Here is a 25,997-nt window from a genome sequence, read left to right on the forward strand (position 1 = left end):
CCTTTTAAGGGTTGCATTTTTCATGTTAAGATGTCCTTTCTTGAATGGAATGGTATGTCTCTTATGATTAATCTCTCCTTAGGGGAATTTGTGATGGAATTCATTTAATTCTCTCTTTCTCTTTGAATATTACTTCTTCTTTAGAGTTGCATTTTACATATTGTAAAGTGGAAAATTGAACGCTAGTGACTCCCCACCTAGGAGAGAGAAAGGAAGTCACTAGGATGATTTTCACTTGGAGGAACTTTACATTCAAAAGAGGGGCTTGAATCCACTAGAGCCAAATCCAAGGGAGGCAAGAATGTGAATTCCAAGTGGATTGCAAGGGATGAAGTATGTTTTGCCCTCTTTTGTAAATAGGAAAGTTGACTTGTTGACTATGGGGAACAAAGAGAGAAAATGAGTGAAATGAGGAGCTATCGGTTCCGGATCACGCTGTAACTTTGGATCTAAGTTAATTAGATTGATAAGAATTTTCTCTGCAAATTTGGAGAAAATTCATCAGGACCGTGGCGAAAGTGTGCATGGTCCTCTGAACAATCTGCGAAACAAAAAGTGTTTTTCCACCTCTGCAAATGGAGTCCAAATCTGAAAGTACAACTGTGCACCTACAACCTACACACAAAAAAGAAGGGGAGAAAGGTTGTGGATAGGGGTTTTCCTTAGTCAAACCCGATTGAGGAATCAACCTTCAAAGAAAGTAATTGAAAATGCTAAAATTTAAATAATGGAGTTGTCTACCTTGTAGATCTGCAATTTGTTGATGATGATTGCTTTGCTTCTTGAATGTAATCACAAGTGTTTCATGAAATGACATGTAACATGACAAAACCCTAACACACACATGCTAGCAAATGAATGTTGTAATATTGCTCCAATGGATGATTGAAGAAGACTTGAATGCTTGGATGCTTGATGACAATAATGAAGGCCTGCTCCTCAATTTCACTTCTTGTGTATTTCATGTATATACTCCCTCTGCAAATGAGGGAATTGAATCTCCTTTTATACTTTCCTTAGAGGATTAATTCATCTCACCAAAGTCTGACATCAGGGAGATTTGGGATGCCGAAGTGTAGATAGGGCTGGGGGGACCTTTCTTGGGGCCACCCTAGGAGGATGGGATAGGGGTGCCATGCCCCTGTCCTACCCTATCTTGGGGCCCGAACAGGGTCCTGAGGCTTTCTCAGGGCTCAAACAGGAAGGGGTCAAGGGGTGAAAATGTAGAAAGAGGTCTAGGTTGGGGAAGAAGATGTTGTCACTGAGGTGAGGACCTAAAATATGGTTAAAATTGTAGGGGTCACAATTTTATGAAACTACACATATATATTAATATCGTTTCTTGTATTGACTATTCCTTCATGTGACTATATTGTGCATTTTCTTGTATAATCTCTCCTTAGAGGTTGTGTAATTATTCTCATTGTTTCTACACTTGGGGGGCATTGATCTCTCTTATAATTTATAAGTATCCATGTTTCTTTTATTGAGTGGTGTTTTCTTATGATTTGATGTCATTCCTTGTGTAAATTTATTTTTTTTTCTCAAGGATTCTCTCTTATGACATTTATCCTTAAATACAACCTATTTTTCACTCGGCAATGTGTATCTATAATAAACTTGTCAAAAAGTGTGTCATCCTTCATCAAGAATCCCTTTCACCTAATAATAGGAGGAATATATGCATTTTTTTCTCCTTGCCTTCTTCTAGTAGAAGACGTTATGTTTGTTGAAACCCTCCTCTTGGAGGTAGATGTCTTTTGATAAAATATCTTCTCTCCTCCAAGTATCCTCTTTACACTTATTTCAAGATATATCTTTTTCAATTATCTTATCCTTTATTGTAAGAGTATTACCTCTTTAGCTTGGATTTATGAACATTGTTGCCTAAAGAATATCTCTTTGGTGATTAAGGTGGATATCCTTTCTTCAAGATTCCTTAAGACATCAACATAGGGCTATATTGGCATCTTAAGAGGGGGGGGGGGGCATACACATCGCCTTCTTTGTAATATATTGTACTATATTCTTGCAATATCTTAAATGGGGTCTTCATTCTTGAAACTAGAGAAACCAAACTCTTACATGAGATGCTTCATGCCCAAAACTAGACATGGCATTGATATATCTTACACGGGGTGCACATTCTCAAAACTAGAGTAAACAAACTCTTTCATGGGATGTCCTCAAAACCAAGCACATATTTATCTTACACGGGGTTACACGTTCTTGAAACTAGAGAAAAAAAATCTTAGACAAGATGTTCTTGAAACCAAACACATGCCCCTTGGCATTTCTCATTATATGTCTTATAGAGGTTGTTGCATGCTCAAAACTAGAGAAAACAAACTCTTGAATATGATGCTTAACACCTGAAACCAGACAGCACTTGCACACACGAACGAGGATGAGTGGAGCTAGCAAAACAAAACTAGACTATTCCTACTCTCCTCCCCAACATGGAAAACACATCTAGAATGTGTATCTATTTCTTATCTTACTCTTCTTCTCATGGATCACCTAGAGAAACACATTTAGAATGTGTATCCATGCTTTCCCTCTTTCCTTTTCATGAGCTCATAGTTTTTCTATTTGTAGTTCATGTATTATGTGTGCTCTTTCTCTTTTATATGATCACTCGTGTTCTTGAGATGGTTTTTTTCAAGAATGATATTAGTGGTTAAGAAATTTTAATATCGAGGTCTCTTCAGATAGTTGACTTGAGGTCTTGTTTTTTGTTCTTAGCTTTTTTGTGTTGTGTTTCTTTTTCATTGTTGTCTTTATTTGTCATTGTTAGAATCCTTTTTTGTTTTTATCTTGTTTTGCCTACCCTTGCATACATTTGAGTGAGTTAAAATATTACAATTAGGGGTTTGGTTCCTCAAAATTAGTAATGTCCTATACTCAATGTGATTATGCTTCTGCTTGCTCCTCTCTTTCATCTCTTTCATCTAATTTATAGCAAGTATTTACATAGGCTCATACTTCCATTAAAGTGGGGACTAAATGTAGCATTATAAACTATCATTAGGCCAATTTACAGCTGATTTTTGTGCCCCTACTTTAGTGTTTCTCCTCATCTCCTATTTTTGTCTGATTTATGCTCAATCTTTAGTTCTGATACCATATACACACACTGTTGGATTCTCCAGAGGGGTGTCCTTCTCCCTAAGGCTTAATTAAGGCCCCTTGCTGAGAAGGACCAGGGTGCCCATGACCTGGTCCCTCTTATTTTGGCCCTATTTTAAAATGGGGAAAGCGACCTATCTCTCCAACGAGAATTCAATTTTGTGTCTCCTCATGACCATTGGAGGTCAGCCTAATTAGTGAATGACCTAGATACCACTATGCAAAGACATTAATAAATCATTTCAATTCGAAGACTCCAAGCAATCCTAGCATGAACTTGCATCCAAGAAGCATTCATCATCAATCATTTTTAGAGATCTTCAAGGCTACATATGCTTCATTTAACCATTATGGAGAAAAATTACATCATCCATATGCAAGCATGTGTGTGTGATTAGAGTTTTATCATGTCCATCACATTTCATACAACATATGTGATTACATTCAAGATGTAAAGAATCATCATCGATAATTGTATATCTAAGGTATATCTTTCCATTATTTATTTTGATATTTGCATTTATTTCATTCAAGTTTAATTCCTAAATCGGTGTTTGACCTAGGAAAACCCCTATTACCAACCATTTTCCCTTCTTTGGTATGTGTAGGAATAGGTGCAAAGTGATAACTTTCAGGATCAACATAATTCACAAAGACACATAGGTTCCCCTTTAGATGGAAAAAAGTGCGGAGGACTAGAGCAATGGACATTCTAGTCCTGACGCTTTAGGTCAAACTTTTGGGAACGAATCCGAACACTCACATATTTCTCAGCTCTATGTTTTTGGATTTTTTTAATGATTGTAAGTCATTGTTTATGCGTAATTTCTTCAATTTCATCATATTTACCTTCATTTCAACATTTTCACAATTCAATTTAGAAAAAGGGTATTCAAATTCAACTAGTGAATCTAATCAGAATTCTCAGCCCTATTCTTGTTGGATTAAGGCTAGATCTACTAGATTCACCCCTCTTTAATGTAATTGGCCCCTAAGAAAAAAATTAGCAATTTCACTACACCCAATGGTGGAAACCCTAGTTTTCGCTGTGTTACATATTAGAAAGTAAAAATTATGTTATGTAGAATTGAGCCACTAATTGAATGATACATGTTTCTAAACAAATCACTTTTAGATTAAAATTTTAGGAAAAAAACACAACTAGTCCCTCCCTCCTTCCTTAGACCTCTCTTTCTCTTTATCTTCTCTCTCCTCTCTTCTCTCTCTCCCTTATCGGTCATCACCCATCTACACTTACCACTCTCCCTTGATGAACTCTATATTTCTCTTCTATCTCTCCCCTAACTTCTTTATCTCCTCCTTTACTAGGTCCCTCACTTTTTACATGTTTGTCTCTCCCTCCATCACTTGCTACTTCTCTATATCTCTTTATTCTATTGCCTTTCCACTTATTCTTCCTCCCCTCTCTAGTTCATCACCTCTCCCTCCATTTTATATTGTCCAGTGTTTATGGTATATAAACTCATTAGGGTATAAGGTTTAGGGAAAAGGGTGGAGGGAGTGAGAGACCTATGGATGGAGGAGACAAAGAGGTGAGGGAAGAGATAAATAATGAGATTTTACAAAGAAAAAGTGGTTAGGTGGAGGGAAAGAGAAGTGGATATGGAGGGAGAGAGTTAGTGAAGCAATCACTGGTTAGGAGGGACCTCAAAGAGATCAGTCCAGACCGGTCAGCAAGAGTAAACACAACAAAAACACAAAGACATGATGGAGGCAATGTAGAAAAGATTGAATTATAACATGAAAATTGATTACAACCAACCGGTAATAACCGAGTCATAGAAACTAGCTCACAGGCTAGCTAAACATGCTCAAAATATCAAACAGGTCACAACCAGGACCTTCAATCTTAAGATATATCTTCTATGCTCAGTCTTACTTCTTCATTGAATTCTAATGCTCTATTATAATGATTTATACGATCCAATGGGATCTGGTCAGCCCAAAAAGGGATCAAAACCCGAAGAACAAGACCTAATGTGCAAAACCAACAAGGTCAGCCTCTGCCAAGAGATTCCTCCAGAAAATCCAAAGGGTGAAGAGTAGATCATAGAAAAAGGTTGACCACACACCAAGGAACACCGAAATCAACACTCAGGGCTCTGCAAGCTATGGAAGGAATCTGGTAGATCACAAATGCAAATAGGTCCAAGCAACTAGTAGCAGGAAACTATCAACCAACAATAGGAAACTGTCTCGAAAACTGGTAGCGATAACTTACCAAAAAATGATCCAAATTATCCAAGGTTTGGGAATAAGTAATATGATCAAGTCTTCAAGAAAAATCCAACTCCATAGGATCTGATGACCCAAATCTAGGACACACAGAAAGAAATTCTGAAATTGTAAATAAAAAGGAAATATTTTTTATTGATACAAGATTGCAATGAACTGAAGATTCTCCTGTATCAGACATCCGAGGTTAATGAAAAATTGAGTCTCTCACTTTGTCAGGGTCAAAGGGAAACCAAGGTGGTCTACCTCTGCTTGAGAAATCCAAGATGAATCTTCAATTGGTTTGTCCTTCCATTTCACAAGACCTTATACTAATTGTTCCAGGTACTACGCCCAATCCTACTATCCAAAATATCTTCAATCTGATTTGGTTCCTTCAAGGGAAACTATTTCTCCAAGTCTACAATATTGTCCTCATTGAATTCTGGTTCATGATACTCATGAAGATTTGCAATATTAAACATAGGTGAAATACTCAATGTCTGGTAACTCCACTTCATATGCATTCCTAGAACTAAACTTTCTCAAAATCTCACAAGGTCCAAACTTTTTCATCTACAGTTTGTTATAAGTTCCAACTGGGAATCTTTCATTTCTTAGATACACCATCACTTCATTACCAACTTCAAATTCCTTATATCTCCTCTTATCATCTGCCTTCTCCTTATACTTGTTATTCATGTCCTCCAAATGTTGCTTAACTTGAATATGTAAGTCCATGTGATATAAAAATTCTTTTGCCTCTGAACTTCTCCGGTCTTCACTGCTAATGTCTCTCAATTCTGATATACCTCTAGGATGCACTCTAGTAACCATCTCAAAAGCTGTTCTTCTAGTACTCCTATTTACTGAATTATTGTAGGCAAACTTTGCATGTGCAAGAATCAAATCCCAACTTCCGGTTTTGTCTCCAACTAAACATCTCAACAAATTTCCCAAGCTCCAGTTAACTACTTATGCCTGTCCATTAGTCTATGGATGAAAAGTAGAACTGAACTTCAAATCTGTTTTCATCATCTTCCAAAGTGTTCTCCAAAAATAGCCAAAAAACTTAGTGTTTCTGTCTGAAACTATGCTCTTAGGTAATTGATGCAATCTCACTACTTCCTTGAAAAATAGGTCTGCTACATTCAATGCATCTTGATGTCTTCTTACAAGGTATGAAATGAGCCATCTTTGAGAATCTATCCACTACCACAAATATATAATCATTCTCTCTTGATGTTTTAGGCAATCCAAGTATGAAATCCATGCTTATATCCTCTCAAGGTCTTATCAGTATTGTCAAAGGTTTATACAATCCCACATTCTGACTACTACTCTTTGCAACTTGACAAACTCTACAACTTTGCACATATTTCCTAACATCCTTATGAATCTGGGGCCAAAAGTACTTCTCACTCACCAATGCTACTATTTTGTCAATACCAAAATGTCTAGATAATCCTCCACTGTGTTTCTCCTTTATCAGATTATCAGTCATATAACTCCTAGGTATGAACAACTAAACTCCTATGAATAATATGCCATCCTGAATGAAGTAATCCAACCACTTGCTTCTATCTATTGTAATCGGTTCTCTACATGCTCTCTAAGGTTCTGCAAAATTTTGGTCATCATCATACAAGGTCTTGAATTCCTCAAATCCTAATACCGTCACTCTCATCTCTGCTAGAAAATTCTTTCTCCTACTCAATGCATCAGCAACTTTGTTAGATTTCCTATTTCTATGCTTCAACACAAAGGTGTAACTGTAAAAACTCTACCCATCTCATATGTCTCTGATTCAACTTACTCTTACTATTCAAATATTGCAAGGCTTGATGATCTGTATACAACACAAACTCCTTAGGCAATAGGTAATGTCTCCACTTCCTCAAGGCTTGAACTATGGCATAAAACTCCTAATCATATACTGAATATCTCCTCAGGGCATCATTCAATTTCTCATTGAAATAAGCTATTGCTCTCCCTTCCTAACTCAAGACTTCTCCTATTGTTGTTCCACTTGCATCAAAGTCACTTGAAATACTTTATTGAAATCCAGGAAAGCTAAAACGGGTTCCTTAGTCACTATCTACTTCAACGGATCAAAAGTTTTGTTTGTTCTGATGATACACTTGAATTCCTTTTGATCTCCCCTCATGGTCTCAGTCATAGGGTTACAAACCTGACTGAAATTTCTAATGAACTTCTGGTAGAAACTAGCCTATCCATGAAATGAGCTTACCTCTCCAATGCTTTCCGGTGTAGGCCAATCAACAATTTCTTTTACTTTCTCAGGGTCCATCTTCAAACCATCCTCAGATATCACAAATCCCAAATAGACTAACTCATCCTTCATGAAAATATACTTTTAAATATTTATCAGGAACTTTTCTTTTCTCAACCTTTGCAAAACTTGTCTCAAATGCAACAAATGATCCTCTTTTGTCTTACTGAAAATCAAAATGTCATCCAAATCTAAAATAACAAACTTACCCAAGAATTTCTTCAATACCTCATTCATCAACCTCATGAAAGTGCTCGGTGCATTAGTTAACCCAAAAGGCATTACCAACCATTCATACAGTCTTTCATTTGTCTTGAATGATATCTCCTTCTCTGATCCTGATCTAATGGTATCCACTCTTCAAATTTATCTTTGTAAAGTATTTGGCTCCGCTCAAATAGTCCATTATGTCATCCATCCTAGGCAATGGAAACCAGTATTTCACTGTGATTTTATTTATTGCTCTAGAATCTATACACATTCTCCACTCTCCATTCTTCTTAGGTTCTAATATTGTTGGTACTGCACAAGGGCTCAGAATTTCTCTAATCAAACCTTTCTTCAATAGCTCCTACACTTGTCTATTTAGTTCTTCATTCTCTGTCGGTGTCATGCAGTGTGCAGCTTTGTTAGGCAAACTAGCTTTGGGAACTAGGTCCATGCAATGACTGATACTTCTCACAAGTGGCAATCCATCAGGCACATTATCTAAAATGATATCTTCATATTCTGTCAACAAATATTTTATCTCTTCTGATTGTTCCTCTTCATGCTTTGGATTCTTAGTCTTCCTAAGAATTAAGGAAAAACACACATTCTCATGTCTCAATCCATCCAGGAATTTCATTCCATCTACCAAACAGATTCTAGCAATCGTATAGACTTCACTCTTCAAAGGTTCCTCCAAGGGCAACAAGGTTTGCTTCATCCCATTAGCACAATCATGTATGTATTCTTCCTCCCATCATGTATATCCTTTCTATCAAACTGGCAAGGTCTACCCAACAAAAAATGACAAATATCTATAAGCATAATATTAGACAAGGCTTCATCATGACAATTCCTGATTTTTTAATTCAACAAACATTACTCACTTACTAACAACTTATGTTCATTTTAAATCCATGTCATCTGATAAGGCTTAGGGTGTTTCAATCTTTCCAAATTCAGCTTATTCACCATCTCTTCTGAAACAAGATTACCTGAACTACCACTATCATTAACAACTTTAAAATACTTACCGGATACCTTACATCTGGTATTGAACAAATTCTTCCTCTGTAAGGGCTCTTCATCTCTCTCAGTATGACACAAAGCTCTCCTCATCATCAATAGTTCTCCATCTTCTGGTTTATTGTTTGATCCGGTGGGGTTTTCTTCCACCAATGTTGTGCTTCTGGCATTCTTTGTCTTCTTACACTCAAAAGAACGATGTCCTTCTCCTCCACACTTAAAGCAAGTTCCTCTAAATGTTATCTTGTCTTGTCTTCCAAAATTCTCATTTCAGTAGCCATCTGGGTCCCTCCTCCAAAAGAAATTTCTATCATCTTTCTGGTATGAATTACCTTCTTTTCTTACTTCCTTGTCCTTGTTCTGATCTTTACCGGTTCCTCCACCTCTGGTATATCCTCTTCCTCCTTGAAATATTCCTTCGGAAAACCTTCCACCTCTTCCTCTCTACCTCTGCTCATGTCTTTTTTAGCTTTTCTTCTTCCTTCAGGGCATACTGGTAAGCTTCTTCAACACTCTGTAATTTGATCAAAATGATTTCATCTTGTATAGACACCCACAATCCACTCAAATATCTTGAAAATTGTACAACTTAATCATCAACATATTCGGATCTGATATTTAACTTGTAAAATGCTTTGGTGTACTCCTTCACAGTAGATTCCTTCTATTTCAAATTCTGCAACTTCCAGAATAGATTCACTTGATAATCAGTTGGCATAAATTTTGATTTCAACTTAGCAATCATTCGATCCCATGTCTTAATCTTCTTTGTACCTCTTCTCTCTCTATTAACCTACAAATGCTCCCACCAAAGAGATGCATGACCTTTCAACTGAGTACAGGCATATTTCACCTTCCTTTCTTCTGTAGTGTTTTCAAAATCAAAATATTTCTGCATCTCCGAGATCCAATCCATCAATTCATTTGAATCCAACTTTCCATCATATTTTGGTGGGGTAAAATAAGGTTTAGTATTCGCCCTATTCAAAACCCTCAAAAACCTTTCCTCATCTGGATCAACTGTCGGTGGGTTTACTTGTTCTATCGGGGCTTCTTCTCCTTCATCTTCACTTACATTTTCAATGTGTAGACCTCTTCTCTGGGCTATCTCCACGACCTCCAGTCGGTCTGCTATTCCTTGCAACATTTCCATCACAGCAGGGTCTGCATTCCCATGTGCTCCACCATTCCTAGTTCCTCTTTGCACCATCTTTACACTAGTCCTCTGCAGCTGCAGGTCGGATCCATAGTCCACCATCCCTACAACAAAAATTCTCAGGACAATGCATTCTCCAGAAAAAAAAACTCGCTCTGATACCACTTGAAGTAGTCACCTATTTGGAGGGACCTCAAAGAGATCAGCCTTGACCAGTCAGCAAGAGTAAATAGAATGGAAACACAAAGACATGATGGAGGCAATGCAGAACAGATTGAATTATAACATGAAAAATTGATTACAACCAACCAATAATAACCGGGTCACAGAAACTGGCTCACGGAGATACTAAACATGCTCAAAAAATAGAACAAGTCACAATGAGGAACTTCAATCCTAAGATCTATCTTCTATGCTTACCCTTACTTCTTTGTTGCAATTCTAATTCTCTATTACAATGATTTATACAATCCAAGGAGATCCATTGGGTCCAAAAAGGGATCAAAACCCAAAGAACATCATAATCAATGCTCAGAGTTTCGCAAGATATGGAAAGGATCCGATAGATCACAAATGCAAATAGGTCTAGGTAATTGGTAACAGGAAACAGTCTCAGAAATCGATAGCAATAACTTGACAAAAAAATATCCAAATGCTCCAAGGTTTGGAAATAGGGAAGATGATCAAGTCTTCAAGCAAAATCCAACTCCATAGGATCCAGTGAGCCAAATCCGGGACACACAAAAAGAAATGTTAAAACTATAAACAAAGAGGAAATATTTTTGGTTGATGCAAGATTGCTATGAATTGGGGATGCTCCTGCATCAGTTAGAGAGGGGAAAGATAGAGAGGTGAGAGACCTATACAAGGAGAGAGAGGGGTTAGATAGTTAGAGGGGTATAGAAGAGGACATAGGCAATTTCCTAGAGAGGAGAGGGAGAGATAGAAAGGGCATAGGAGGAAGACCTAGGGAGGAGAAAGGTAGAGAGAAAAGGGTGAAAGATAAGAGAATGTGAGAGAGAGGGGTAAGGACAGAGGGAGAGAGATGGAGAGAGAGTGAAAGAACTAGATATGGGAAACATATAGAGGTGAGAGATCAAGAGTTTAGGGAGAAATAAATGATAAACCTAGGGGTAAGGGATAGATGGGAGAGAGAGAGAGAGAGAGAGAGAGAGAGAGAGAGAGAGAGAGAGAGAGAGAGAGAGAGATGGGTAAGTAGATAGGGATGGAGAGGTAGAGAGGTAAACAGAAATGAATGGAGAGATAGGGTGGCAAGGAGAGGTAGTGTTTCAGAGATGAGAGAGAAATGATAATAGAGGGAGGGTGAAGGAAAGAAAGGGAGGTATGCATGATAGAGATGGGGGTAAGGAGGAAATATGAGGTACAGATAGAGAGAGGGTGGGAGTGACCCAGAGAGGGGAGAGAGAGGTGAGGGCGAAAGAGAGAGATCGCTAGTGAGATATTGATGAAGAGTTAGAGAGATGGAGAGGGATGTAGGGAGAAACCAAGGAGAGAGAGAGAGAGAGAGAGAGAGAGAGAGAGAGAGAGAGAGAGAGAGAGAGAGAGAGAGAGAGAGAGAGAGAGAGAGAGAATGTGATGGATAGATGACTAAATAGGCAATGGATAGAGTAGGGAGAGAAAAATACGTGAGATGAGGTTTTAAGAAAGGAAGGGGGTATATAGAGGCAGACAAGGAGGGAATGAGAGATATAGGGAAGGAGGAGATAGAGAGGTGAGTAGAGAGAGAAGAGGAGAGAGTTCATAAAGGGAGTCATATGGGTGGGTGAGAGAGAGAGTTTGAGAGAGAGGGAGAGAAATAGAGAGGGGGTAGATAGAGATCTAAGATACCTAGGGGGAGACAAAGAGAGGTGAGAGACTAAATGGGGAGATGGGCAAGATAGAGATTTAAGATACTTAGAGGGGAAGAGAGAGGTGAGAGACCTATATGGTGAGGGAGAGGAGTGAGAAAGATGAAGGAGGGTAGAGAGACGTGGATAGTGGGATATGTATGGAAAGGTAGAGAGATGGAGAGGGAGAGAGGGAGAGAGGGAGAGAGGGAGAAACCTAGAGAGGTGAGAGAGAAGGGGTGGGAGGGAAAAGTGATGATGTACACAATGGAGAAAGAGAATAAGAGTTTGTGGGGAAGGGATAGAGAGATGGGGAATATGGGGAACGAGTAGATAGCAAGGGAGACTGGAAGAAATGGAGGGAGAGACCTAGAGAGGGGAGGGAGGGACAAGACGAGAGGAGAAATAATAAATAAAAAGAGGATTAAGAAGGGATGGAGGGAGAAGTAGACATGGAGGGAGTGAGGGACCTAGAGAAGGATGCGAGAGACAGGTGAGTGGAGAGAGAGAAGAGGAGAGAGTTCATGAAATAAGATGGGTAAGGGGGGATGGAGAGAGAGGTGTAGAGGGGGGAAGAAAAATAGAGAGGAGATAAATAGATAGATTTGAGATATCTAGAAGGGAGAGAGGTGGGAGACCTAGATGAGGGAGAGAGAGAGAGAAGTGAGATAGATAGAGGGGGATAGAGAGATATGGATAATATGACATAGATGGAGAGAGATGGAAGTGGAGAGTGGTGGAATGAGGAACTTAGAGAGGTGAGAGAGTGGGTGAGACATAGAGGTGATAACACAGACAATGGAGAGAGAATATGAGTGGAAGAGATAATAAGAGAGAGTTGGGGAGGGAGATAGATATAGGGGTAAGGAGAGGGGGAGATAAAGAGGTAGAGAGGAAGAAAGATAGGGAGATACCTAGAGAGGGGAAAGATAGAGGTTTGAAAGAGAAGAGAGAGATGGAGAGGGGGAGGGGGAGAAAGAGGGAAGTATGATCAATACATGACAGATACCCTCAATCCTATGTAACCCTAGAAACCCCATACCAATACCCTTAACCCTAAATGCTATATCTTACACCCTATTCCCTAAACCATGTACAGGGGAGGAGATGTGATTATCAAGAGTAGGGAGGTAGAAATAAAATGAGATAAAGAAGAAAAATGAGAAAGAGAGGGCTAAGGAGTGAGGGAGAGAGGGAGAGGTAAACAAGGAGTGACTAAGAGATCAAAAGAGTGGGGAGGTAGAGAGGTGGGGGAGATAGAAGTTAATAAAGAGAGAAAGAGGGGTAGGAAAGTAGGGAGAGAGGTGGAGAGGGAGGAAAAGATCTAGAGTGGGGAGAGATATAAAGGTGAGAGACCTATATCCTTGTAAGATGGGCATGACAGACCTAGGGATAGAGATAGAAGTGAGAAAGATAGAGGGTTGGAGAGAGGTGGGTAATGAGACAAACCAAGGGAGAGGTAGTGAGGTAAAGAGGGTGTGAGAGAGATACCTAGAGATGGGGAGAGAGAGGATGATCGAGAGAATAGAGAGAGGTGAGAGAAATAATAAGAGAGGGAGAGAGAAGAAGACAATGCGAGGGAGGAAAGGATAGACACCTAAGTAAGGAGGCAAGGTGAATTATAGAGGGTGGGAGGCACCTAGAGAGGGGAGAGAGAGATGAGATAGAGAGAAAAGTGGGAGAGAGATAGGTTTAGAGTTTGGAGAAGATAAAGAGACTAAGAGAATGTTGTTAGAAGCATGCTTATTATTGAAATTTGACTGAGTCTACAAATTTATATGATCTTCTAAACCCTAGAATCTACATTATCGCTCCTAGAGATCTGAAACCACCCTCAAACATCCTGCCAATATATACATGAAATATAGCTTAAATTATAAATCACATTTTGATTTCTCATTTTCCTTAAAGTAAAATGACAAATTGAAATGTGACTTATACTTCAATTTTATATTTCATGTATATATTCTTCTTTGGGGATTGAGTCTAACTTATGTCTAAACTAGAACATTTTCAAATGTATAAAATTTCATTTATTAGTCAAAGCAAAACATGAGCTTGCCAAAACATTATATGGTTAGAAAGCTTAGAAGATGAGTGAAAATATGGTGGCAATTTTTAAAATACCCACTTGATGAAGTGTAAACCTGATGATGACAAAGTCGAGAAACCAAGTTGATAAAATAAAACATGTCAAAAAGGAGGGAAATGGAGGGAAATCAAACTTCCAAACCATAGCTTTGTCATCCAGGCCTATTTCCAAGCCTAAACAGTCAAAGTGCGTACATGGTACCTATGGTATAAAAAGTGCATACGAGGTAGTTATGGTGTAAAAAGTGCGTACGCTCTATCTTAAGTATAAAAAGCACGTACGCGCTATTTTTACTATAAATAGCACATACGCGCTTTTTATGTTTAAATTTTGGGAGTGTGTATAGTATGATATTGTTTATATAATATGTGTATATACATATAATATATAATTTATATATAATATTTATATATATATATATATGTATATAATAATATATAATATTTATATATATATATATATGTATAAATAATAGATAATATATTAAGTATATATATACACACGTGTGTGTGTATGTATATTGTCTCCCTCTCTCCCCCTCTCAAGCACATACAAGGTCTCTCTCTCTCTCTCTCTCTCTCTCTCTCTCTCTCTCTCCAATATATCTTTTTTTTTTTTGCATATAGATGAGGTGATAAGAAGATTGACAAGGTGGTCGGTTTTTATTTTTATTTTTAAAGAAGATAGGATATAAAGTAGAATGTTTGAAAAAGATGAACGTATTGGTTTCTTTGGATCGTGTGGATGTATTGGCTAGATAATCTTTATGGGTTGTATGGTGTACTAAGGGGTCATATGGTGTCTTATGACCCCTTAGGACTCCATATGACCCCTTAGGTGTTGTTATTGGTCATATGGTGTCCTAAGGGGTCATATGGTGTTCTATGATCCCTTAGGACACCATATGACCCCTTAGGACTCCATATGGTGTCATTATGGGTTGTATGGTGTCCTAAAGGGTCATATGGTGTTCTATGACCCCTTAAGACACCATATGATCCCTTAGGTGTCATTACAAGTCTTATGGTGTCCTATGACCCCTTAGAACACCATATGACCCCTTAAGACACCATACGACCCATAACAACACCATATGGTGTCCTAAGGGGTTATAGGATGGCATATGACCCCTCAGAACACCATACGACCCATAACAACACCATATGGTGTCCTAAAGGGTCATATGGTGTTCTATGACCCCTTAGGACACTATTTGGTGTCATTATAGGTCTTATGGTGTGCTAAGGGATCATATAGTGTCCTCTGACCCCTTAGATGTTGTTAGGGGTTATATTGTGATCTAAGGATCATATGGTGTCCTATAACCCCTTAGGACACCATATGGTGTCGTTATGTGTCTTATGGTGTCCTATGACCCCTAGGACACCTTATGACCCTTTAGGACACCATATGGTGTCGTTAGGGGTCATATGGTGTCCCAAAAGGTCATATGGTCTCCTATGACCCCTTAGGACACCATTTGAGCCCTTAGGACTCCATATGATGCCGTTATGGGTTGAATGGTGTCCTAAGAGGTCATATAGTGGTCTATGACCCCTTAGGACACCATTTGGTGTCATTATGGGCCGTATAGTGTGCTAAGGGGTCATATGGTGTCTTATGACCCCTTAGGACTCCATATGACCTCTTATGTTTTGTTATGGGTCATATGGTGTCCTATGACCCTTTAGGACACATGCATGGATCCCTAGGATATCATATGAGCCCTAAGAATACCATATGACATGAAAAAACACAAAATGGTGTCCTCCAAATTCAGGTTCTCCTACAACCCCTTAGGACTTCATATGGTGTCGTTATGGGTCGTATGGTGTCGTAAGAGGTCATATAGTGTTCTATAACCGCTTAGGACACCATTTGGTGTCATTATGGGTCGTATGGTGTGCTAAGGGGTCATATGGTATCCCATGACCCCTTAGGACTCCATATGACCTCTTATATGTTGTTATGGGTCATATGGTGTCCTAAGCAGTCATATCATGTCCTATGACCCCTCATGATACATGCATGGATCCCTAGGATACCATATGACCCCTAAGAATACCATATGACCCTAGAGAGGGAGAGAGGGAGAGAGGGGGAGGAGAGGGAGGAAATGGGAGAGAGATACACCTAAGAGAGGATGAGAGTGAGATAGAGAGATAGAGACTAAGAGGGAGAGACAAGAGATAAATGAGAGAGAGAGGGGGGAAGATAGAGATAGAGAAAGGGAAAGGGAGAGGGAGGGAGAGATGGAGAGAGAGAGATGGAAATAGAGGGAGAGATAGAGAGTGACACAAAGAAGGGGACTCAGAGAGAGAGAGAGAGGTGGATAAAGGGATTGGGAGAGAAAGAGAGACCTAAGAGCTGGACGGAGGGAAGGTGAGAGAGAGAGAAAGAGAGAGTGAGAGATAGAGAGAGTATGAGTGAGAGGGAGGAAGGGATGGAAGGAGAGTACAAGAGACTAGAGAGAGAGAGGTGCAAAGAGAGGGAGATAGTAAGAAAGAAAGGTAATGAGAAAGGGAGAAAGGGAGGAGGAGGAGAGAGGGAGAGAATTAGAGAGAGATACACCTAAGAGAAGGAGAGAGTGAGATATAGATAAAGAGGATGAGAGGGAGAGTCTTCAGAGAGAGAGAGAGAGACTTAAGTGAAAAATAGAAATGGAGGTGGGGAGATAGGGAGAGAGTGGGAAAGAGATACACTTGACAAAGGAGGAGATTGAGATAGAGAGATAGAGACAGAGAGGGAGAAAGACTTGAGAGAGAGAGAGATATAGAGAGACTTGATAGAAGAGGACAGAGAGAGATAGATAAAGGTTGATAGCCATAGACTTGATAGAAAGAGGGAGAGAGACTTGAGAGAAAGAAAAATGGAGCGAGAGGGGGAGAGAGAAAGAGAGTTAGAGGGAAATAAATACTTGACAAATGAAGAGAAAGGGAGGGGGTGGGAGAGGGATAGAATGAGAGAGAGAGAGACTGAAGAGAGGGGGAGAGAGTGAGAGATAGAGATATTTGAGAGAGGGGGAGAAAGAGAGGGATAGATGAAAGAGAGAAAGAGGGTGAGGGAGATGACAAAGACAGGGAGAGATACCCGAGAGAGGGAAGAAAGTAGAGAGGGAGAGATACTCGAGAGAGGAAAGAAAGTAGAGAGGGAGATGCGTAAGAGACAAAAAGGTAGGGGTTAAGGAAGAGAGAGGGGGAATGTCAGGAAGAGACGAGAGAGATAATTCTAATATAAGCATGTTGATTACTGAAATTTTTCTAAGTCTGAAATTTATAAGAATACTCAAAAAACTAGAATTTGCATTATAACTCTTAGAGATCCGGAACACCTCTAAAACATCCTGACAATATATACATAAAATATAACTTAAAGTATAAGATACTTAAATGTTATATTTTATGTATATATCCTACCAAAAAATCTAATGGAATGCTAAATGAATTGCATTTTATTGACAGACAAACACGTACACGGTTTAAAAATTAAAACCACGTACGGGGTTTTTAGCTTCTAAACCGCGTATAGGGTTCTTATTTTTTAAGGGTGTAGGTGGAATACCTAGGGAGGAGAAAGGTAGAGAGAAAAGGGTGAAAGATAAGAGAATGTGAGAGAGAGGGGTAAGGAGAGAGGGAGAGCGATGGAGAGAGAGAGAGAGAGAGAGAAAGAACTAGATATGGGAAACATATAGAGGTGAGAGATCAAGATTTTAGGGAGAAATAAATGATAAACCTAGAGGGTAAGGGATAGATGGGAGAGAGAGATGGGTAAGTAGATAGGGATGGAGAGGTAAAGAGGTAAAGAGAGATGAATGGAGAGATCTAGAGAGGAGGGAGATAGGGTGGCAAAGAGAGGTAGTGTTTTAGAGATGAGAGAGAAATAATAATAGAGGGAGGGTGAAGGAAAGAAAGGGAGGTATGCATGATAGAGATGGGGGTAAGGAGGAAATATGAGGTAGAGATAGAAAGAGGGTGGGAGTGACCTAGAGAGGGGAGAGAGAGGTGAGGGGGAAAGAGAGAGATGGCTAGTGAGATATTGATGAAGAGTTAGAGAGATGGAGAGGGATGTAGGGAGAAACCAAGGGGAGAGAGAGAGAGAGAGAGAGAGAGAGAGAGAGAGAGAGAGAGAGAGAATGTGATGGATAGATGACTAAATAGGCAATGGAGAGAGTAGGGAGAGAAAAATACGTGAGATGAGGTTTTAAGAAAGGAAGGGGGTATATAGAGGCAGACAAGGAGGGAATGAGAGATATAGGGAAGGAGGAGATAGAGAGGTGAGTAGAGAGAGAGAAGAGGAGAGAGTTCATAAAGGGAGTCATAAGGGTGGGTGAGAGAGAGAGTTTGAGAGAGAGGGAGAGAAATAGAGAGGGGGTGGATAGAGATCTAAGATACCTAGGGGGAGACAAAGAGAGGTGAGAGACTAAGAGATGGGTGAGATAGATGGGAGGGGATAGAGGGAGGTGGGCTATGAGATATGGATGGAGAGGTAGAGAGGTGGAGAGGGAGAAGCCTAGACAAAGGAGGGATAGATAGAGTGGGAAGGAAAGGTAATGATATCGATAATGGAGAGAGAATAATAGTTAGTGGGGAAGGGAGGGAGATATTGTGGTAAGGATGAGATGGAGACAGAGAAGGAGATGGGAAGAAAGGGGGCAAGAGACCTAGAGAGGAGAGAAAAGGAACAAATAGAGATGGGAGTAATAAAAGATGGAGGGAGAGGTAGACATGGAGGAAATGAGGGGCCTATAGGATGGGGGACAGAGGAGAGGATAGAGTTCATAAAGGGATATGGGTAAGGGAAGATGGAGAGAGGTGGAGATGGGGAAGATAGAGATTTAAGATACTTAGAGGGGAAGAGAGAGGTGAGAGACCTATATGGTGAGGGAGATGGGTGAGAAAGATGAAGGAGGGTACAGAGAGGTGGATAGTGGGATATGTATGGAAAGGTAGAGAGATGGAGAGGGAGAGAGGGAGAGAGGGAGAAACGTAGAGAGGTGAGAGAGAAAGGGTGGGAGGGAAAAGTGATGATGTACACAATGGAGAAAGAGAATAAGAGTTTGTGGGGAAGGGATAGAGAAATGGGGGATATGGGGAATGAGTAGATAGCAAGGGAGACTGGAAGAAATGGAGGGAGAGACCTAGAGAGGGGAGGGAGGGACAAGAGGAGAGGAGAAATAATAAATAAAAAGAGGATTAAGAAGGGATGGAGGGAGAAGTAGACATGGAGGGAGTGAGGGACCTAGAGAAGGATGGGAGAGAGAGGTGAGTGGAGAGAGAGAAGAGGAGAGAGTTCATGAAAGAAGATGGGTAAGGGGGGATAGAGAGAGAGGTGTAGACGGGGGAAGAAAAATAGAGAGGAGATAAATAGATAGATTTGAGATATCTAGAAGGGAGAGAGGTGAGAGAACTAGATGAGGGAGAGAGAGAGAGAGAGAGAGAGAAGTGAGACAGATAGAGGGGGATAGAGAGATATGGATTATATGACATAGATGGAGAGAGATGGAGGTGGAGAGTGGTGGAATGAGGAACTTAGAGAGGTGAGAGAGTGGGTGAGACATAGAGGTGATAAGACAAACAATGGAGAGAGAATAAGAGTGGAAGATATAATAAGAGAGAGTTGGGGAGGGAGATAGATATAGGGGTAAGGAGAGGGGGAGATAAAGAGGTAGAGAGGAAGAAAGACAGGGAGATACCTAGAGAGGGGAAAGATAGAGGTTTGAAAGAGAAGAGAGAGATGGAGAGGGGGAGGGGGAGAAAGAGGGAAGTATGATCAATACAAGATAGATACCCTCAATCCTATGTAACCTAAACCCCATACAAATACCCTTAACCCTAAATGCTATATCTTACACCCTATTCCCTAAACCATGTACAGGGGAGGAGATGTGATTATCAAGAGTAGGGGGGTAGAAATAAAATGAGATAAAGAAGAACAATGAGAAAGAGAGGGCTAAGGAGTGAGGGAGAGAGGGAGAGGTAAACAAGGAGTGACTAAGAGATCAAAAGAGTGGGGAGGTAGAGAGGTGGGGGAGATAGAAGTTAATAAAGAGAGAAAGAGGGGTAGGAAAGTAGGGAGAGAAGTGGAGAGGGAGGAAAAGACCTAGAGTGGGGAGAGATATAAAGGTGAGAGACCTATATCCTTGTAAGATGGGCATGATAGACCTAGGGATAGAGATAGAAGTGAGAAAGATAGAGGGTTGGAGAGAGGTGGGTAATGAGACAAACCAAGGGAGAGGTAGTGAGGTAAAGAGGGTGTGAGAGAGATACCTAGAGATGGGGAGAGAGGGGATGATCAAGAGAATAGAGAGAGGTAAGAGAAATAATAAGAGAGGGAGAGAGAAGAAGACAATGCGAGGGAGGCAAGGATAGACACCTGAGTAAGGAGGCAAGGTGAATTATAAAGGGTGGGAGGCACCTAGAGGGGGGAGAGAGAGATGAGATAGAGAGAAAAGTGGGAGAGAGATAGGTTTAGAGTTTGGAGAAGATAAAGAGACTGAGAGAATGTTGATAGAAGCATGCTTATTATTGAAATTTGACTGAGTCTACAAATTTATATGATCTTCTAAACCCTAGAATCTACATTATCGCTCCTAGAGATCTGAAACCACCCTCAAACATCTTGCCAATAAATACATGAAATATAGCTTAAATTATAAATCACATTTTGATTTCTCATATTCCTTAAAGTAAAATGACAAATTGAAATGTGACTTATACTTCAATTTTATATTTCATGTATATATATTCTTCTTTGGGGATTGAGTCTAACTTGTGTCTAAACTAGAACATTTTCAAATGTATAAAATTTCATTTATTTGTCAAAGCAAAACATGAGCTTGCCAAATGTGAAAGGTGTATTTTTCACATTTGGCAAGCACCAAATGTTTTGTATTGGGAAATAACAACCCTTTGGGTTGGCTTTGCTTAGTGCACCCAACCCAAAGGGTTGGACTACCATTTCATGTCATTAATGTTTTTTTATCAGGAAAAAAAAATCACATATTTTTTATCGTGCTATCTATTAGGTTTGCACATGTTTCAATGCAAATAAAAAATAACATAGTGACGTTTAGCTCTCTCTTAGTTATCTAACCATATTTATTTCATATTTTGATTTTGTTAAGGCTTTCATCTTTAATTTCTTTCGGTAGTGTGCTTGTTCCTTGTCAAAAACCAAAATGGGCTAATTTTGGGTATGGTTTTTTCTCATTAATCAAATTTTGAAATAAATTGTTTTTTTAGAAAGTAAACTCCATTCTACATGTATTAAAAAAAAAAAGTTTGATTTTATATGATTTTCAATAATTTCAGGGGGGGCATGCTCTAATTTCTATATTTCATGATGTGCCCACTTCAAAAATTGGTAAAAAAATCATATACTCATTAAAAAATTAGGCAAAAAATATAGCATAAATTACACCGTGTTAGCTAATTTTCGACCAAATAAAATTTTGAAATTCTCAAAAAAATTAACATTTTAGGGGAGGCACACCAAATGCTATGTTATGTTTTATTCATAAAAATGTGAGCACTTTGTGTGCTCCCCTTTTTGAAGCCCTTAATCTTCACCATTTTCAAAATAAGTTAGCAGTTTAGAAAGTAGATTCAGAGCACTGTGACTTGTGTTCTTGTTGCATCTTCAAATTTTGAGTGCTTCAATTTTTTGTCAAAATTCAAACTTTGTTGTTTAAGGAAAAAAAAAAAAAAAGTGGTGTCTTAAGACCTTGGTTGAAAATCTTGGTGCATATACCCTTAAACACAACATTTATAAATATGGATGTGGCCTTTATTATGGTGATGTATATTAGATTTCCTTGATGTACTAGATTTTGAAAGTAAATACTCTATTGATTATCCAACTCTATCCCTCTTTTTTGTTTTAGTGCTAAATTAATGTCATTAAATATTGTTTTGTAGCAAAATGTCATATAAAATATGCACTAGGTTGTCACATAGTGGTTAGTAAAAGGGAGCAAAAAATTTTGACTTTCATGTCAATGTTGAGATTTAGTAATCACTATTGTGCTCCATGAAATTGACTTGAGTCAAAACTTTACATGTAGTACTTATCCATACCTATCTATAAGAATAAGCCAATGATTTTAATATAAAAAATATATCCATAAAAATTTATGCAAAACTTAAAGATGCATTAAAATAAAAAAATAAAATTAACATTTATCCATTTCAATATTAAATATAAATATAAGTAGCGTGGGTGTGAATGAGACATAAACCTTCTAAGGAGGCTTATAATCATATTTATAATTGACATTGTAGGTACTAATTACTATAATCATATTTTCGTACATGACAGCATTGCTTTCCATTACTTTTCTCCTCCTTTAAAAGAACATAAATACAAGAAGCCCGCGTAAGTTTAACAAGGAATATTCCAAGCAAGAAAGTCCAGAGTAGGTAAAAAGAAGAGGATGCCATTAATTGACAAACCTACTTCTTAAAAACCTTTTAAAAATTGTGCGCCATTGAAATGTGCATGTGACAGACATGCGGCCATGGACATTGCAGATTACACTGTGGATGACCAACATTATTTCAGTTGAAAAAATAGTGAGCAGATTACCCTGTATATCCTCATCATTGATCACTATAATTTCAATGGAAAAAATTCCAATATGCTGTAGTATAATAGGGTGTTAGATAATGAGAACAGATAGCAGATGGTTCCATACATCTGGTAAACCAGGGAGACACCAATGACTGCAATCTGCTTTCGAGTAATCAGATTCTGTTCTATTCTCATCTCTTTTATTATACACAGATGAATGTGCATCCTTCCTATGCATCGACATCCATGTTATGTTTACCACTTTCACTTTAGATTTCATTTCTTGGGTGACATTTCCCATCGTCAATACTCTCTTCATGTCTGGATTTATTTTTACTTGTTCCTCTTCCAGCTTGGCTATGGGCTCTGTCTCTTTGAAACATCCTCCCCCTTCCTTTTTCCCCCACATCTTCCCACTGCAGTAGAGAGTACGAGCTGCATTTTAGTATATATCACTGGTCTAAAAACTGTTCAATGCCTAGGCAAAAAAAACTTTAATTGTGCTAATTTCATTACGTCAATGTTTGGATCATGTTTTGCGAAAGATGAAGATTACATTTAGTGATTCATTGTCAAGATGAAGAAAGTAGAAATCAATATTCTGAATCACACTTTGTAATCTCAATTATCTATTATTGAGATGAATAAAATAGATAACATTTCATTTCTCTTCTCAGACCATCTATTTTTTCCATCCTAATGATAGATCTAATGTATAATACAAAGCATTGATATGATTAAATTTCAAACTATTATGATGAATCATTGAAATTTCACATGTTTTCGAAATGGAGAGGAGAGCTATAGAGAACAAGTCAACATTACTTGAAATGCACTGGGGAGTAGGTTCGGAAAAAGACTTGGGTGTGCAATGGATCAATGTTGGTATCCACCCATCTAGCCCATGTCCTCAGTGCTTTTTCAAAAGCGACACTCTCCTCCATGTGGGGATGGACGAACCCACCTTCCTCATAATAATCCTTCCTGTAAAATGCCCATAATATCATTAGTTTGGTGGCTACATCTTATGATCAGCTAAGCTTGTCTCGCACATACTTTTCAGATGGAAAGTAGAACAAGTTATTGATGTGGTTCAATCATGAAACCTCTTTCTTATGTATAGTTGTGAACATTACATTACAAATACTATTAGATGTGATTAAAATTCATTACAAATTAAAGCACTGTATGGTTTTACAGGAGAATCGAACTTAAGTGGTTTTACCCTGCTAAAGGCAGCGGATGAGTCCACCAATGCCCTGTGCTGAATACAAGTATATCTGCGGTCTTCCATACTGAGGCTGGATCGTCTATGGTGTCAATTTGTAAAGTTTCCTTATCAGGAGCGTTGTGTTGCCTCACCAGGAATGGTGACCATGAGAGCTCTATGGAACAATTGTACTCCTTCAGAAGATAACCGGAAGTACCTCCTTGATGAAAGGTTGTGACAGAGGACTGCCCTTTCCCATGACCATCACTTTGGGTGAGAAGGCAAACCATGGATTCCCACTGACTGTGACTGATAGAATCGCCCACATAGACCAGTCTTTTGCCCCTCAACCTATTCAGCAAATCAGATGCATTAAACCTGCATGAAATACGAGTCAATCATTAGCTTGTAACATTTTAACCTTGATCTATTTCTAGACAAAAAGGCCATAGCAAATACAATGATATATGTCAGTAAATTTTTCTACTCTAGCCAATGTAATAACTGCTGAGAAATAATCTTTTAGGGTAAGGTGTCATGGTTTAGCTTTGATTCTGTTATGGCAGTGTCTTGATTTAGTTAACCAGTGTGTTGTAAAGAACCCATCAAAATTTGTTGTATTTTTTAATGAAATAGTAGCCTCCTCACCAATATATGGACAGACTTATCCTTTTTTTATCATAGATCATTGGTCTGAAACGTCAAAGAAATATATACAATGAATCTAAAAAATATTCTTAATATTACTTAAGATTATCATAAACATAGAATAGATATATACACAATGAATCCAAAAACATTCTAATATTATATTGAAAGTCTTATCAATCAGAAATCTAGAATAGATATATACACAATGAATCCAAAAACATTCTTAATATTATTGTTGAGAGGCTTATCAATCAGAAACATGGATATATACACGGTAAAGTCAAAAACATTCTTAATATTATTGTTGAGAGCCTTATCAATCAGAAATGTAAAATAGAACAATGAATCAAAAAAATTCTTAATATTATTGTTGAGAGTCTTATCAATCAAATGTTAATATATATATACACAATGAATCCAAAAACATTCTTAATATTATTGTTGAGTCTTATGTGAATGTGTGCAAAAAGATTAGTACATGTAAAACCATGCAGCCAATACACTGAGTTATTTGTAGAGGATTGTAACAGACCTGCTGTTTACTCTTAAAGCAGCTTACATTTTACAAACCCAAATATACCCAACTGTTAGTTAAATGGAGGTTGAACAAATCAGAAATGGTTATCTATCTAATCATCAGGATGTATCATGATATCAATGGTTCGATGGTACATAACTGAAATCTTGATTTCTTATTGATGAGGACTGTTGTTATGCATTGGAAGCGATAATACAGTTAATAAACTGCAAACAATCCTCATTGACGAGAAGTCAAAACTTAAGTTATATAACATCGAGTCATAGATGCCATAATACATCCTGAATAGCCGTTTCTGAACAAATCACATTCAAATCAAAATTTTGGAAAAAAAAACACAACCAGTTACCACATACACTGTGAGTTTAAGATATATGACGCAATGATACCTGGGAATATCACAGTCAAGGGGCTGCCATCGCCATTTCTTGTATTCAGAATCCTTCCTGCCATTCTTCTGACAGTCAAAAACCGGGCTAGAGTATGGGCACTGATTTCCAGAATACAGATCGTACGATTCATCATAAACCCAACTACCCACAAAAATGTCACAGTACCCCTGCGAGATAGTTAAATTCTCTGAATGGTCATTGCTCTTGTTATTCTCCACGATTGAGAAAGGTAGACTTCCTAAGGATTGGTTGTCTACCAACCAGATAGGGCTACCAGAAGCCCATAACAGTAATGCAGAACAAAAGAAAGCAAGAACAATCGCCCCCACCTTAACAATATCATCCTTCTCGCTGCTTTCATTGATTCCCATGGCCATGTCTGAGAAAAGAACTTCCTGAAACAACAATGGCGGTCACTTCCCTAGCCCGTATGTTCATATTTAGGGTGCATGCGTGACGCTTTCATGACGAATTATCACACATATATCATGAAATATATGCACTCAATTCTGTACCTCTGTCTATCGCTTTAAAGCAAAGTTAATGGGGAAGAAAAACATGATTTGTCAACACAATGCTCAACTACCTCGTGAACGAAGTGCTCATTATTGTGACTGAGTAAGGAGCCCACAAACAGAGCTTTTTCCTAACTT

The 25,997-nt window shown here is 38.6% G+C and overlaps 1 protein-coding gene across 1 annotated transcript; it reads right to left on the minus strand.

Moving 5' to 3' along the window:
- Positions 1-22,205: 22,205 nt before the first annotated feature.
- LOC131039860 (protein trichome birefringence-like 6) lies at positions 22,206-25,870 on the minus strand. Its single transcript, XM_057972714.2, has 4 exons — positions 25,342-25,870; positions 23,779-24,141; positions 23,379-23,537; positions 22,206-22,969 (listed from the first exon to the last, which is right to left on the minus strand). The coding sequence occupies exons 1-4, from the start codon at positions 25,719-25,721 to the stop codon at positions 22,642-22,644; spliced, it is 1,230 nt and encodes a 409-aa protein (XP_057828697.2). The 5' UTR covers positions 25,722-25,870; the 3' UTR covers positions 22,206-22,641.
- Positions 25,871-25,997: the final 127 nt, after the last annotated feature.

This window comes from Cryptomeria japonica, chromosome 7, assembly GCF_030272615.1.
Source record: "Cryptomeria japonica chromosome 7, Sugi_1.0, whole genome shotgun sequence".
NCBI lineage: Eukaryota > Viridiplantae > Streptophyta > Pinopsida > Cupressales > Cupressaceae > Cryptomeria > Cryptomeria japonica.